General features: G+C 59.7%; 2 protein-coding genes across 3 annotated transcripts in view; both read left to right on the forward strand.

The window, feature by feature from the left end:
* Positions 1 to 1,354: 1,354 nt before the first annotated feature.
* LOC123932214 (basic proline-rich protein-like) lies at positions 1,355 to 14,700 on the forward strand. The gene is made up of 8 exons (XM_045989966.1): positions 1,355 to 1,445; positions 5,535 to 5,641; positions 5,993 to 6,201; positions 6,560 to 6,747; positions 6,943 to 7,002; positions 9,530 to 9,643; positions 9,717 to 9,796; positions 14,680 to 14,700. Exons 1-8 carry the CDS (start codon positions 1,355 to 1,357, stop codon positions 14,698 to 14,700), a joined length of 870 nt encoding a protein of 289 aa, XP_045845922.1.
* The window catches only part of PRKCD (protein kinase C delta), a 28,884-nt gene continuing 19,637 nt past the window's right edge, over positions 5,971 to 15,217 (forward strand). The window contains exons 1-2 of one of the 2 annotated variants that reach the window (XM_045991638.1): positions 5,971 to 6,201; positions 9,530 to 9,643. The gene's annotated coding sequence lies outside the window, so the exon portion shown is untranslated. Of the gene's footprint in view, positions 6,202 to 9,529; positions 9,644 to 14,573; positions 14,742 to 15,217 lie in introns of those variants that run through there. The other variant, XM_045991639.1, reaches the window with a different exon arrangement.

Consider the following 15,217-nt stretch of genomic DNA (forward strand, 5'->3'; position numbering starts at 1 on the left):
TTTCAATCCCTCCTCAGAGCAGCCCCAAGGGAGTTGCTCAAGGTTACACAGCCAGTTAGTGTGGAGGCTGCCTGCTAGTTCTTCCCACTCCGGAGCCTCTGTGCCACGTGGCTGGGGCCTCAGGACAGGCTCTGGACAGTGTAGGCCGGTGGGGTAGACTTGAAGGGAGGGCTTATGGGAAACAGAGGACCTCCTTGGTGAGGGGCAGGCATCTGGGAGGCTCCCTGGAGGAGGACTTTCTGTAGGGGGCCTTGTGAGATGGTGGAGAGCTTGACGGAATGGCATTCCAGGGGCAAAGCCCAACTTGAGCAGAGGCAGGGTTTTTGATGAGCAGCGTGTGGGGGGGAAGGTGAGTGGGTTGACAAGGGGTGTCCTGGTGCCCTGGGGCCTCTTATACCCTGGAGGACCTGGGATGGAGGGTGCTGGCTATGCCAGTATGCAGGCACTTGCTCACGCTCTGCTGGTCCAACTGGCCCAACCACTTCTCTTTGGGCACTGCCCACTGCCCCTGCTCACAGTCCTGCTCAGAGGTATTGGCAAACCCTGGATGAAATCTGGATCAGGAGCCTAGGACCACTCTTCCCCCCATCCTGGTCCCAGCGCAAAATTATTAAGGGGTCCTGAGCCCCAGAGTGTTCTGTCATCTTCTCTAGAAAGTTTGTCCGGATGGTGGCCTCCAGCATACCAGTTTCTAAAGATATAATCAGTGTGGAGAGTAGATCTGTCTGGGGAGATCAAATTATCGGCGCAATTATGGGAGACTTCTACTTTCTTCTGTAAACTCGTCTTTATTTTCCTTAATTCCTTATTTTCCATCGGAATAGCCAAAGTGTGTTATTACTTTTCTAGATTTCTGTGACTCTCTCTCCCCCCATCTCTCATCCCCCCTCCAAGCTCGGTCTTCTCACAGGCTCCCTCCTAGGAGATAGGCTGCGGTGCCTTGGACGACCCTCTTTCCCAGGGCGTTGGCTGCGCCATCCATCAAATGGGTGCACTCAGGTCTCCTGGACTTTCCTGGACGGATCCAGCTGCGAAGAAGGACTGCCGAGGAGGCGAAGGCGCCAAGTGGCGCCGGGACCGAGGTGACGAGGCCAGCCCAGCCTCCAGGTGGCAGCCGGACCCGGGAATAGAGCCGGCTCTTTTATAGCCCGGCGTGCGTCACAGGGCGGGGCGGGGCCTCCGGCTCGGCTCCCGGAGGCTTCCCTGGGGCGGGGCGGGGCGGGGCGGGGCGGGGCGGGGCGGGGCGGGGCGCGGCCGGGCCTGAGGCCAGTCGGTACCCTAACACCCAGACATGCCTGCGGGGGCGCGCGCGGCGGTGTGGGCGCGGATGGGGTGTGTGTGTGTCGCACGGTGGATGACCGTGTGCCTGCGGTTCTTCCCCACCGGGAGGGCCGCCCTCCCGCGCAGGGCCTGGCCCCCATACCCCACCCGCCAAGCTGGGCTGGGTGAGCTGCCCGCTGCGGGAGGAAACAGAGGCATGGGTAGGCGAAGAGGCGAGGGGCCTGGCGAGCGCCGGTGTAAGAGTCTAGTATGAGACCTAGCAGATTGGGGCAGACGGTGCTGTTGCGTGGGGGAAGGAAGGGATGGGAGAGGCAGAGTGGTGATGGGGAAGAGGAAAAAGCTTTCGTTCTGTTCCTGGCTCTGACAGTGCTGACATCCATCCAGCCCCGCCCCCCCATACCCCTCTGGGGGCAGAGGGGCCGAAGAGCCAGAGGTGGAAACTCAGGTGGGCAGGTGTTCTGCCATGGTCAGTATAGGACTGGGACAAGCCAGGGGCTGCAGACCCATGAAAGCCCCAGCAAAGCCCTGTGCCCCCAATGCTCTCAGAAAGCACCTTCCCCTTGCCTACCCCAAGTACTTCTCAAGTTTCACCCAAACACAAATGCATGGAGGACAGAACTTGGGGACTGTTAGCTGGGTCTCACACTAACTCTTAGATTGAGTCTCACGTCTATTACCCCATGAGCTTGGTCTCTCCCACCCTCCCAACCACCCACCAGGCCGGTATTACTTTTATCATCTGCATTCCACAGATGAGGAAGCTCATCTGCAGTTAAGTCACAGGTCCAGGTCAGATCCAGGATATGAACTTGGCCCCTCAAGCCCTTAGCCCAGCATTCTACTACCATGTAGTAGAATTCTACTACCATGTACATTCTACTACCATGTAGCACTGCTCCCAAAGCCACTGCACTTACTTGCCCCCTACCCAGTGCCCAAGGCTGCAATCCCTGCTCATGGCTATATCTGTGGCCTGAGGTAGGGCCACTGTTTGGACCATGTCCCAAGTGCCCTTCCAACTTCCAACAGAACCCTCTTGGCTTCTCCATTCCCCAGCTATGGCCCAGGCACAACATCCCTGCTGACATGGGCCTCCTGCTCTAGAAACATGAGTGAATCTACCATGGCCAGGTTAGCACACTGGGCGCGATGAGGATGGCACGTGCAGCCAAAGCTTTAAGGACAGGGATGATGATACAGAGGAGCAAGAAAGCGAGGGCAGAGAGGCCAGAGCAAGGACCAACTTTTGGCAGGGTTCAAGGGGAGGGGGGAAACTCCATCCTCCCCCCCAACTAGGTGGGCCCCAGGGACAGAGGAAGGTTCAGGCCTGTTCCAGGTGGTTTAGCTGAGTCCTGGACTTCATGTGGGGGGTCTGGGGGCGCCCAGGGTTCATGGCCCTTGGGTGGGGTAGGAGCTGCACCAGTCAAGCCAGCCCGTCTCTGGACAAACCCTGCAGGGAGCCCAGAGAGGAATAGCCCTGGGTGCATGCTAGGAGTAGGAGTCTGGACACTGTCCACCACTCTCCGTGATGGGCCTGTTTCCTTAGCTGCAAATCCAAAGGAGGAAGAAGAGAAAGTACCACTTCTGGGTGGTTGCCAGGGGCCCAGCCCTGCTTGGGGATTTACACCCCGTGTCATGAGAGGCCATCAAGGGCTCTTCCAAGGCTGATAGCCTGTGACTCAGCAAAGTGACGGTACCTGTGCCCTGGCCCATGGGTGCTGAGCACTCACCAGGTGTCCACCCTGGCGGAGATTTCCCACACCTCATCTCACCTAACTGTGACTCAGCCCCTGACATGGGTCTGTCATGAGCAGAGAGGTGTGGTCAATGCCTAAGGTCATACAGTTAGCAGGTGACATAGCCCGGGCTTGCTCCCAGGCCTCAGGAGGCCCTTCCAAGGTGGGGAGCAGGCAGGTTATAGGGGCACAGAGGCAAGCTTGTGTGGCCCCTGCCCTGGCCTGCCCAGTATGGCGCTCAGGAACAGCTCTGCCATGCACAGTGGCTCCAGCAGAGCTTAGCCTGTTCTCCCCAGGGCCCCTGGTCACAGGGCCTGTCTCTGGATGGAAGCCCGCCTGCATCCTTCCTCTACCCTTGTCACAGGGTGGCCTACACAGCCTCAGCCTCTCTGCCTCTCTTCGGGTGCATCACACTTCCCCTTGAAGTTTCCAGAACAGAAAGATTGGCTGATGCCTGTGTGTGCTCACAACCCTTGAGCTCATGTGTCTGCATAATCCTGAGGGCCCAGAAAGTACTTCCTGGTGTCTAATTTAAGTCTTTCTGGCTCCCACAGCATGCTACCAGCCCTGCTCTAAAGTCATGGTTCTCAACAAGATGTGATTTTCGCTCCCTCGCCCCTCCGCTACCGCGGACATTTGGCAGTCTGGAGACATCTTTATCTGCCACACAACTTGAGGGAGAGGAGTGCTATTGGCATCTAGTGTATAGAGTGCAGGCGTGCTGCTAAACATCCTGCAAGGCACAGGACAGTCCTTACAGCAAGGAATTATCTGGGCCAAAGGGAAGGAGTGTTGAGATTGAGAACTGCTGATATAAAACATGGGCTTTGGAGCAGGGCAGTTTGGTTCGAATCCTGACCCTGCCATTCCCTAGCTGTGTACCCCTGGGCAAGCGGTCTCGCCTCTCTTTGAGACGCAGTTTCGCTCTTCACCCAAAGTGGCACTAATAGTGGCCCTGACCTTGTGGGGTCTTGAGGACTGAGCGGATTGAACACGTTCATGGGGTGTAGGACCTGACCCTGGGGACGTTCCATCAGTGAGAGCCATACAGTTAAGCAGGTCATACATAGCCCAGACCTGCTCCCAGGCTATGTTATTCTTCCTTTCCATGTTCTAAGGTGAATCTTAAGGTGTGGGAGCAAAGGTCTTGCGGTTAGACCTGGAGATCCCAAAGGGTACAGCCTAGCATGAAGTGGGCTAACTGTTGATGCTGAGGGAGAGGTAAGTTGGCCGTGGAGGACCCGGAGGAAAGAATCGGAAAGGAAACTTGATCCCAGGTAGGCAGAAATCACCCGAAGCTCACCTCTATCACCCTTCTCTCCAGCCCAGCCCCAGGGAAGCCATGGGGTGGGGGTAAGAGGACCAGGACATAAAACACTAATGAATATGGTTCCTCAGCTCAGGGAATTGCTCTGGATTCATAGCTGGGTATCAGGGAGAAATGGCAAGGACCAAGACACGGAGAGACATGGGGGTGGGTGGGAAATGGCATTTGGGCCCAGGACACAGCATGTGTGAAGGGTAAGGCATAAGACTTGTTTCCCAGATGATATTCCTTGTGGCCAGAGGAGTCCAGTTTGGTGGAAAGAGCCTACCCTCATGGAACATCAGGACAAGGGAATTGGACATACGCCAGTTTTCAAAACAGGTCCCCCTTCCCAGGTATAGGGTACCAGGACCCTCTTTCTCTGTGGTGGAAAGAATCATTATAATTTTGCCCTTTCCAGCCCAGCCCACCCTCCCCCCTTAAAATAGAGTCTTGAGATCCGCGTCTCTGCAGGGCTCTCCATCCCTGGAGGTCTCACTAGACTCCCCCACCCAATCTACCCACCGTCCAGTGACCCACCTGCTCTGGTCCGTTCTCCCCACCCATCTTCCACAACCCAGAGTCCTCCCACCACCACAGGTGGTAGCTCCCCTGCCCCCATCCATTCTCCCAGGAGCCCACTCCATTGGAAGTGCTGCCACCAAGGTACTCCTTGAGACCAAAGTCCTAGCCATGACCTGTCTCTGCCATGAGCCCCTTGATCAACTTGGTCCTCCTCAGGAATTTCCCCCCATTTCCAACCATTAGGCTTCAGCTGGGAAGAGCTGACTCTCCATCCCTTCTAGGTGTTCTCCCAGAAGGCCTGGGACCTGGAATCCTCTTCTTTGCCTCTGGAAAAATGAAATTTCTTTGGAGTATGGCGCCATCAGCTTTTCCCTTTTTGAGCTTTTGGGGCAAGCTAATGGGATCCTTGGGTCCCTCTCCATCCCCAGACTTGAGGCCCAGAGGGTACCCAGCGAAGGAATGAATGAGTGAATGAATGAATGAGTTATGCCTGGCCACGGAGTTTCCAGTACAGAAAAGAGCCTTGGGCTCCTACTGGGGGCAGTGGGGAGTTCTGGAAAGTGGGGGCAGGAGAGCAGAAGACTGAGGGATCAAGGTATGGGCTGCTCTTAGAATCGCTGGACTAGCAGCGACAGACCAGCGAGAGCCTTCCCTGCTGGAGTCTTCCCAGCTCGTCTCCGGGGCAGGGCCGGGACCAGCCGGCCTGGCGGCGGGCACCGGGCCCGGCGGCGTCCGCACTCCAGCCAACAGGAAGAGAGAAGAGCGAGGCCGGGCGCGGCGGGCCAGCTGGCCGGTGGGGAGTCCCGGGCGTGGGCGCTGGGACCTGGGGAAGCCCCGCCGGCGCCTCCCCACTTCGGTGTCGGAGAGGTGGGGAGAGCACCCCCCTCCCGCGGGCCTCAGCGTCCTCCTCGGTAAAGTGGGGCGCCTTCTGAGGGGCTGAGGGCGGACTGGGGCCGAGGCGTGCTGGGGAGGGCAGAAAGCGACCGGGACCCGGAGGCGGAGGCTGGGACCCCTCCTTGCGGCGGCGGGGGCGGGGCCTTGGGGGGGCTGGCTCTGGCGGAGGCGGGCCCTGAGCGGGGGCGGGGCTGGGGCCGGCACCTGGGTGAGGTCGCGCCGCCCGGCCCCCTTGCACTTCCGTGTGCAGCGGCGCGCGAGAGGGAGGCGGCGGCACTGGGATCCCTGGAGCGACCCCCGGCATCCGCCCTCCGTGCTGAGGCCCGGACGGGACTCTCCGGCCTACCGGCCCGTCCGGGTCGGGCCCGCACCGACCCCCGTCCCCGCGCGCGCCCGGGAACGGCGCGGGGAGCTGAACCTCAGCCGCCGCGACCCCTGGCGCCTGGCGGTGCGCGGGAGGTGAGTGAGCGCCGGGCCCCGACGTGGGATCCCTGCTACCCCTGGGGCGCGCCGCCCCTCCCTTCCCCCTCCCCGATCAGGTTCCCGTTTCCGAAACTGAGAAACTGAGCCGCGGCCGACGAAAGTCCCGTCGCGCCCCGAGACCCACCGGTGCCTCGGTTTCCCGTCCGTCGGTCTGTCCCTCCCTCCGTCCAGCGGTAGGGGTCAAGGCCCTCTGGTCGGTCTGCTCCCGGCCCCGCCACCCGTCTGTGTGCCCTAGACCCTCGGAGCGTTCGCCGGTCCCTCGCGAATCCCCGGGGCCCTCGGTCGGTCCATCTGTCCCCACCCCCTCTATGTTCCCGCGTCCGCGTCTTTCTAGTCCGGATGGGTCAGTCCGTAGCCCTCCGCGTGCCCCACCCCCACCGCACCTCCCGCCGCCCCCTGGATCCTGTACTCCCGCAGCCGCGCCCCCGGCCCACGCTCGTCGCCCCCTGCTGGTCCCGCCGCCTCTCCTTTTCTACCGCGGAGGGGAGGCTACAAGGCCGCCCGCCCGGCCTCGCCGCCCGCGTCTGAGTCCCTGCCGGGCCCAGCCCGCGCGGCGCCTCCTCCTTGCTCTCCCTCTTCTTCCAGTCTGGGTGTCTCTCTATGCCTTTCTCCATCTGTCTCCGGGCTGGGCGTGGCTCCAGTCTCCACCATTCCCCCCCCCCTTACCGCCCCGCCCTTACGCCCCTCTGAGTCCCCTCCCCTGGTGGCTCCTTCCAGGTCCCGTCGATCCGGGCCCCTCCGCAATCCAGACGCCACCCCGCGTGGGGGCCTGGCCAGGTGAGGGGACGGGGTGGAGGAGAACCGGGGTGGAAAGGCAGGAGGTGGGCACGGTCAGAACTGTCCCACTTCTCCGACTCTCCCATTTGTCCTCGCCTGGGAGGGGAGAACCCCACTGAGCCCCTCCACTTCCGCCTGGCTAGAAGGATCTGGTGGGGTGGGGGGCATCCTCTTCTCTGGTCCCTACCCCGTATGGTTAGACTTGATTCCTTGTGCTGAGTCGCCTGTATCTGGGCATGTAGGTATATGATGTGTCGGTCCCTCCGTCTGTGTTCTTTGTCACTGTATCTGTGATCCTTTTCCACATGGAGTGACTTGCTTGTGTGTGCGTGTGTATGTCTGGGTGTCTCACGGCTCTGTGTGCCCTTTGCAACTCTGTGTGTACTATGTCCTGGTGTGCTGTCACCAGACTCCTGTGTGTTGGTGTGTGTGTGTGTGTGTGTGTGTCCTTGTGTGCCTGTGTGCCCCTTGTGTGTCTGGAGGGTCCCGTGTTGCACACTGGTTTGTGCCATGGTGACCTACTGGCCATATACATTTGAGCTGTTAATTTGGGGAGCGAGTGGTGTTAGAGTGTCAGCCCCTCACGCTTTTGAGTGTGTCTGTATGACTGTGGGTGTGTATGTACACTCCCTTGTCTTCCTTTCCTGCTGCCACAGAGCTGCTGTGACCAGGCTGACCTGGTCACTGAGGGAGGGGATGGGTCCCTTGAGTTTCCTTGTTCCTGCTGTGGATGGAGCTGGGGTGTGGTGGACAGGCTGGTAGAGAGCAGCTCCGTGTGTGTGTGTGTGTGTGTGTGTGTGCGCGCGTGCGCACGTGCATGTGCCCTTGCACGTGCACTGTCTAGTTTGGACAGCTGTACCTGGCTGTAGAATGGTATAAGAGATCTGGTGTGTTCTGAGCTGTGCTGGGATGAGACTGATGGGGGCGAGTGTGTGACTGGTGGGGACTCATAGTCTGACAGTATGAAACTGCCAGTCTGGGAGCTAGGGAGTCCCTGTGATTGTGGGGAACTGAGAGAGTGGCACCCCTGGTTGACAGCACTGGAGGGAAGGTGAGAGCCCTGGTGTGTGTGAGAGCAAGGGGGAGGTTATGAGGTGTGCATGCCGCATCTCAAGCCCAGCCCCGGTTCCTGGGGAGGCTGGGGAAGGCCTCTGTCTCTCACCTTCTTCTGCTCCCAGGTTGAGGGGGACCGGAGGGCAACTCTCTGCGTTTGCAGTGTTGTGACCCAGACCCAAGGCTCTGGACCCAGGAAAGATGTGGGCTCAAATATTCACTGTGCCTCTTATGGGCAAGGGATTGGAGCTAAGCTTCTCTAAGGCTGAGGGAGTCCCCTTATCTGCAGAACAGAAAAAGTTGCTGTGAGGACTCAAGGTCTTAGGTCACTGGGCCTCTGGCACAGGCTTGGCTCACAGGCAGAGCTTAGCACATGCTGAGTCTTATTGGTGACCACTAACTCCCGCCCCCAACTGTATGGTCCCCGTTCTTGGGGGAGCTGGGCTAATAAAAGCCCAAATGGTCCCCAACCCAGTTTCCTGTCTGTGATGTGTCTGTAGCCCGTCCTGTGCCCTTGACCGCACTGCTTGCAGAAGGGCAGGCAGATGGTTGGCAGAGACCTCATGAACCCTGTTCAGCCCACTTGACGCCTGCCCAGTTTCAGCAGCACTGATGGAGGAATAGGGCTGGGGGCTGAGTTGGAGCTTGGCTGCAGGGTGCTGACACCGTTTAGCTGCCACAGCTAATTGGAGTTTAAATTAAAATTAGGAATAAAGTACAGCCAGGCCTGAGGGTGTGTCATTCTGCAGGGAGTGGTGATGGGGGTCTTCAGCTGGAGGAGGAGTGGCCATCTGGGGAGGGGAGTCTTCGGTGGAGGCCTGGTCAGGCTTGCAGGAAAAGTGCTCAGGTCTTTCACCCAGGAGACCCGGGATACCTCGCTGCCTTTGCCATTCTTTCCTTCTAGGATCTCTCTGGGCCTCAGTTTTTTCCAGCTGCATAATGGGCCCAATATTGATAGAATCACCTGGACTAGAAGGTGCAAAAACAAGGAATAAGAAAGTGTCCCTGTTCATTCGGTACACCCAATGTGAGCCCAGCACAGGAGCGGTCAGGCCATGTCACTGGGGGGGGAGGGTGTCTCAGAACTCCCTGGGGAGATGTAGTCTCCTCATTTTAAAGATAAGACAGGCAGAGGCTCAGAGAGATTGCCCCGGACCACAGAGCAGTTGCTCCCACTGCTGCGCCATCTCCTAAGTCACGGGGCGACCTCTTGCAGACAGGCAGATTAGGAAGCGCTTTCTTGCTATGCCTGTAGTCTGGAGATGCTCCGAGGGCTGACACACAGTGATCCAACCCCTAGCATGGAGAGGACACATAGCCGGTGCCTTGGAAAAGTTGGGCCCAACACCCCATTTCACAGGAGAGAAAGCCGAGTCCAAAGAGGTGGAGGTCTCCAAGCCAGACAGGTTCGACTGAGGGGGAGAGCCTGTGTGGCGGTGCCTCCCAGCTCAGCTGCTTCCTCTTGTTCCTGCAGGTCTGCCCGGACCCTGCCCAGGTGAGGGCAGTGGGCCTGCCTTTGGTGGTGGCTGTGTGGCGGTGGCTGCAGCAGGAGCCAGCACTGAGGGCAAGGGGGAGCCAGGAGCCCCAGGTAAGACCGCATCCTCCTGGACGTGGGGACAGTGTGCATGGGGTGGCCCTCCTCTTTGGGCTCTCCCCCTCAGGCTGGGTATGGGGCCTGGGTGCCCGGACGGGACAGCAGTTTGCCTGGAGCTCTAAGGCCTGGGCCCGCCAGCACTTTGGGGTGAGGAGTGGGGCTGCTTTGCTGGTTAGAAAGAAGCTGGTGTATGTCCCACGGCTTGGGGGTGGATGTATCAGCTTTTCTGTGGCCCCTTGGTGCGGCCTCAGGCTGTCTTCATCAATGTCACACAGACGTCTGCCCTGGGCCCCACATCGGGCTGGTTATCAAGCTGAGAATGGAAAGAGGTCTCCTGCACTCTCTTCCACACCCCGGTTCCCTCATTTCTCCAGCCTCTCTGGGGCAGAGGCGAGACTCAAAAAATCCCCCTCCCCAGATTTTGGGTGAGTTGGAATGCTAGAGAAGGCTGCCCTCTCTGAGGCCTCTTATAAAACTAGAGATTCCTTCCTTTGGGACCAGACTTGCCTGCTTCAGCCCGCAGTGCAGTGAAAAGAGCCCTGTGAGTTACCCACTGAGTGTCCAAAGTCCAGTGGACAAGATTCTGTGGGTGTGATGGCATTGCTGAGGGCACCTGGAACCTAGGGAGTGACTCTGGGGAGGGGGCGGCCAAGGTGGTCTTTCCTCCAGGAGGCCTCCCTGCTCAGCCCCCACTCCCCTCCCCACTGTCTGTCGGGCACCTATAGGTTTGGGGAGGGGGGTGAATGGACCAGTCGGGGCTGGGCTCTCAGAGCTTAAGTCTGGGAGGCAGGGGGAGGAGGAAGTCAGGGTCTTGGCTCCTGGGATGGGAGTGGGGACTGAACAAGGCCAGGGTCATCCCTGGGTCTGCTGTTTATTCAACTTAACCACCAAACCCAGAGGGCAGGAGGTAACCTGTTCTCGGCTGGCTGGGGGCCTCTGCTCCCTGAAGTCAGGGGACCACCCTCTCCCAGCACTGAGCCTCATACCCTAAGAAGTTCACCCAGTTCGTCTTGTAGCCAGCCCACTTTCAAAGCTCAAACATCACTTACCCAGACGGCGCAGACTAGTGGTGCTCATACAAGGACATAGAAACAGAGCTGTCCTCAGCGTCCGTGCCTGCAAAACCTCGAGTGCCCACACACACACCACACATGCACACACATGTCCACGGCTTTTCACATGCACTCACCCACAGGCATGCTCAGACATGCATGCAGATGCTCGCCCAGTCATCCTTGCACACAGAAGCCTGCCCACACACACCACACTGCCCATTCTGGGTCAGGAAGGGGGAGTCCTCGGTCAGGGTCACCACCCCCGCCTGCGACCGGCACTGAGAGTGAGGTTTGAGGTGTGGCTGTGACCACAGGTGCTCCAGGGGGCCGGACAACACTGGGAGGTGGGTTCTGCCCTGGGGGTCACCTCCCAGCCTGCTCACCCGGGCCGGACCCCAGGCTGACTGGGACTCGGTGCAGGGGAGCTGGCGATGAGGGCGAGGGACCCCATGAGCTGTGCTAGCACTGCTTGTGGCCGCTGCCACAGAGGAGGAAGTGGGCTTCCTGTGGTCATGGGGCCAAGGTGCTCGCAGGTGGATGGGGGTCCGGTCAGCCCCTCTGTCCCCCATAGCGTCCATGCCTGGTGGAAGTGGGGTTGCTGGGCTCTGGTGACTGGGAGGCAAGCAGGCTGCTTCTCCCAGGGCGGTGTGTGTACTTGCCAAGGCCTGGGCCCGGGGAGAGGCCTGTCCATCCGAGGTGTTTCCGGAGACTCACTTCCCCTGGGCTGCCCAGGAAGTGGTTTCAGAGTGGGACTGACCAGCCCGCTGTCTGTGGTCTGCCCCGCCCTGGCCTTGCCTGTGAGGGGAGCAGCGCCTGGCCGGTGGGTTTAGGCTGACTGACCAGGCTTCCCACGCCAGGGCTGATTGGGCCTTGACGGAGGCCCAAGGAGAGGGGTCGTGGGGTGAGGCCACGAAATCCCCTGCAGCCCCCAGAACCCCCAGTTCCTTCTTCCCTCTGAGCTGTACCCTGAGGCTCAAAGCCTAACTGGCAGGCACCGCAGCCTTGTGTGAATTGGCAGCCACTGAGTTGCCTCTCTGGGATTAGGCAGCCCCGAGCAGCTGTATGAAAGAACCTGGGCAAGTGGCTTTGGTTCCTGGTGCCTCATTTTTCTTCTCTGACAAATGAGACCATGATAGCATCCATCTTCATGGCTGGTGCCGAAAACTACAGATAATGTATGCAAAGCGGTGAGCATCGTGCCTGGCACTTTATTAGTGTTTAAAGATTGGAAACTGTAGTTATGTAAAGCACTTAGCACTCGGTTTGTGGTAACTACCCCAAAAAACAGCAAGTGGTCTTGGTGATGGGGTTAGTATTGTCTGAAAGCCTGGACCCCTGCCCAGTATCACAGGGCCTGGTGGCCACACAACCCGGCCAAGAAGCCAGGGCTTGGGCTCTCTCATTCCCCCTCGCGTCCGCCTCCCAGTGGCAGTCCTGCAGGGTGGGAGCTCCGGGTGGAGCAGCTGTGCCCACTCAACAGCCCAGCCCCCTCACTGCCTTTCAAAGGGAGAAAAATAGCTCTCATGACAAATGGATGCAGGAAGAGAAAGGCAGCTGCCTGCTGCCCCCTCAGGCCTCCCCTTCCCCCTCTCTGGTCCCCCACGGGACTCTTGGAGAAGCTGAGGCTGGTGATGAGGGGTGGACGGTGAGCCCTCCTGCCGGCCTGCCTACCCTTCAGAGTCTGCCTGTGAACTGGGAAGGGAGTGGATATCCGGGGCTAGAAATCCCCCGCCTCCTGCACACGTATCCCTACCTACATCCTTTACACTTGGCAGCTGGTGGCAGGGACCTGCCTATCCTAAGGACCTGCAGAGGGTCAGTCCAGGGAGGGGGAGCCCTTTGCTAGAGTGTGGGTGTGGTAATGATGGTGGTATACAAGGGCCCCGAGACTGGAGGGAGCTAGCTGGGCAGGAGCCTGGGCCAGGACTGTGAGCCAGGGCGTGCTGGAGGTTTAGGAGCAAGACCTCTGTGGGCTTCAGACAGACCTGGGTTCGAGTTCTCACCTGGTGTTTACTGGCTGTGTACTCTTGAGCCAGCAGCTGGATTGCTTTGAGCCTCCTCGGCCTCATCTGTGCAATGGGCAGATCAGGGAGTTTCCATCAGAGACCTGACGGATAAGGAACCAGCCTATGTTTCAGGGAGGGGGCAGGAAGACGGAACAGCAAGTGCAGAGGCTCCTAAGCAGGAAGGAACCCGGCTGCTCAGGGAACTGAAAGGGGTCACTGTGGCTGGGGCAGAGAAATGAGGGGAGGGCAGTGGCCAAGGAGGAGGTCAGGGAGGTAATGGAAGCAGCTTGGGTAGGTCAGGCCCAGGAGAGAGTCTTATTGTAAAGGGAGTGCTGAGATCTGCTTTATGGGGCAGAGGGGCTGTGGGGCCAGAGCAAAGGATGGAAAGCAGGCAGGTGCAGAGCCTTGGGAAGGTGTTGGTGCCAGGATGGGGACAGCGGCGGAGAGGAGACGACTTCAGGGGAGAGTGCAGGACAGAACTGAGAGCAATGCCATGTGGGGAATAAGGCTTCCACCCTGCTAGGAGAGGAGGGGGCACTCGCTTGGGGAACACCAGGAGGCTGGCTTCACGTGTGTTTGAGACCCCTAGAGCCCGGTGAGGTTGGGGTGTCAGGTGGGCCCACAGGCAGGCCTGCAGTTGGGGGGCCTGGGCTGAAAGCAGAGACCCGAGAGTCAAGAGGTAGCAGGAGAGCCTGGGCTGGGGAGGATGGGGTTCGGATGGTCTTCGGTAGGGAAATTCGAGAGGCCCTGGTTACAGGGCTAGATGGCTGTCCCTCGAAGGTCCCTGCCAAGGTGTCCAGGAGGGCAGGCTTGTGGTGGCTGCGCCACTGTTTTCAAAACAGTCCCGGAAGCTTTGGATCATGTCGCCGGCTTGTTGGCTCAACAGGCACAGTGGAGCAGCGAGGCCAGATGTCTGCTTGCTGTGGGCTGCAGGGGTGAGGAGTGGGGCTAGGGCGGGGGGGGGGGGGGGGACAGAGGAGGATTGCAGGGGCTTCCAGGACCAGGGCTGGAGAAAGCTTCTCGGTCTCCATTGTTAAGACAGGGAGACTGAGGCCCTGAGGGAGACAACAGCTAGTCCAGGGTCGGCTGGGGGTTTCAAGCTGCCTTTGCCCCTTCGGGTCTCTTTCCAGGGCAGCAGCCCAGAGCCGGGCACTGTAGGGGTTGGAGGCTCGAGGAGCCCCTTTGCCCACTGATCCAAGGAAGTTCAGGGTGTACCTGTGGTGACAGGAAGACAGAAATGGGCAGTGGGGCAGGTGGGGAGAGGGCCAGGTGTGAGACTGGGATGGTGGTGGTGATGAGGATAATGGTCTTGCACTCGGGACAGCCTCTAAGGCAGGATGAGATCATTCCCTTTTGGGAGGAGGTCAGAGCACTTTGGCCAAGCTCACAGGGCCCTAAGGGCCTATCGGGTCTGAACTAGACCTGTCCAGCCCACACCCAGGCCCCCACTGCTAAGTTCCCGTGTTCACCGCCTGCCGTGGGATGGGACAGCATGGCCCTGCCTCGCTCCCAGCTCCTCCCGGTCCCCAGAGTGGGGAGGTGCGATTGGGGCCCTGCTCACCTTGTGGGGATGGACGGCAAAAGCCTTTAGGGGGCATCTCACCTCTTCTCAAGCAAGGATCCATGTCAACAAAGGGGAGAACCATGGGTACAGAGGGACAGGGTGGAGGAGTGGACTTGGGCCCCCCTCTGTGGAGGCTGGCAGAGCCCTTCCCCCGCCCAAGACACACCCATGCCTTCACCCCACACGAGGCCAGGTGGCCCGTTCCAGGTTTAGAACTAGAGGGTCCCTCTCGGCCTCCCCCTGGGGCTGCCCCATCAGCTTTGTGGTTTTGGATGAATTGCTCCATCTCTCTTTGTCAGGTTCTGCCCAGTGAGTCTGGAGCTCAATGGTGGTCACGTGTCAGGTGCCTGGCATGGCTATCCCACCCGCAACAGGTGTACGCCCTCCCCTCCTCCTGCACGCCAGGCCTATGACTGCCACCTGTGACCCCTAGCCTCATCCTCGGCCTCCGCTCTCCCCTCAGACAGGTGGGTGGGGAGGCCTGCCCGGCTCCGTGCCTGACTGGTCTACTCCTTCCCTCGTGCACTTTGGACTTTGCTCTGGGCCAGGAGGGACTCTCTCTGCCTCCCTCAGTGGGGAGACCAGGGCCTGCCCAGCACCCGGCTGCCCTTCTCTCCTTTGCCATTACCCCAGGGACTGTGCTCGAAAAAGCTCCGTCTGGACTTCCCTGGTGCCAGCCCCTAGTTGGACATGTGGGTCCTTCCAGGCTTATGTGTTTATGCCTGTGTCGGCCTGCAGCATCTCTGCCTGTGTTTACCGTACGCTCGTGGCGTGCCGTGTGCGGCCGGATCTCTCTCTGCTGGGGAATGCGTGAGGGTGTCAGTGTCCTGTGTGGCCCCGCGTGGGCCTGGATGTCTGTCAACATGTGAGAGCAGGGGGAAGGGGGGTGGTTTCTTCGTGTGTGTCACTGAGTCATCATAGGAGTGTGCGTATGTGCCTGCGG

The sequence above is a fragment of the Meles meles genome, chromosome 20 (assembly GCF_922984935.1).
Source record: "Meles meles chromosome 20, mMelMel3.1 paternal haplotype, whole genome shotgun sequence".
In the NCBI taxonomy this organism is placed as follows: Eukaryota; Metazoa; Chordata; class Mammalia; order Carnivora; family Mustelidae; genus Meles; species Meles meles.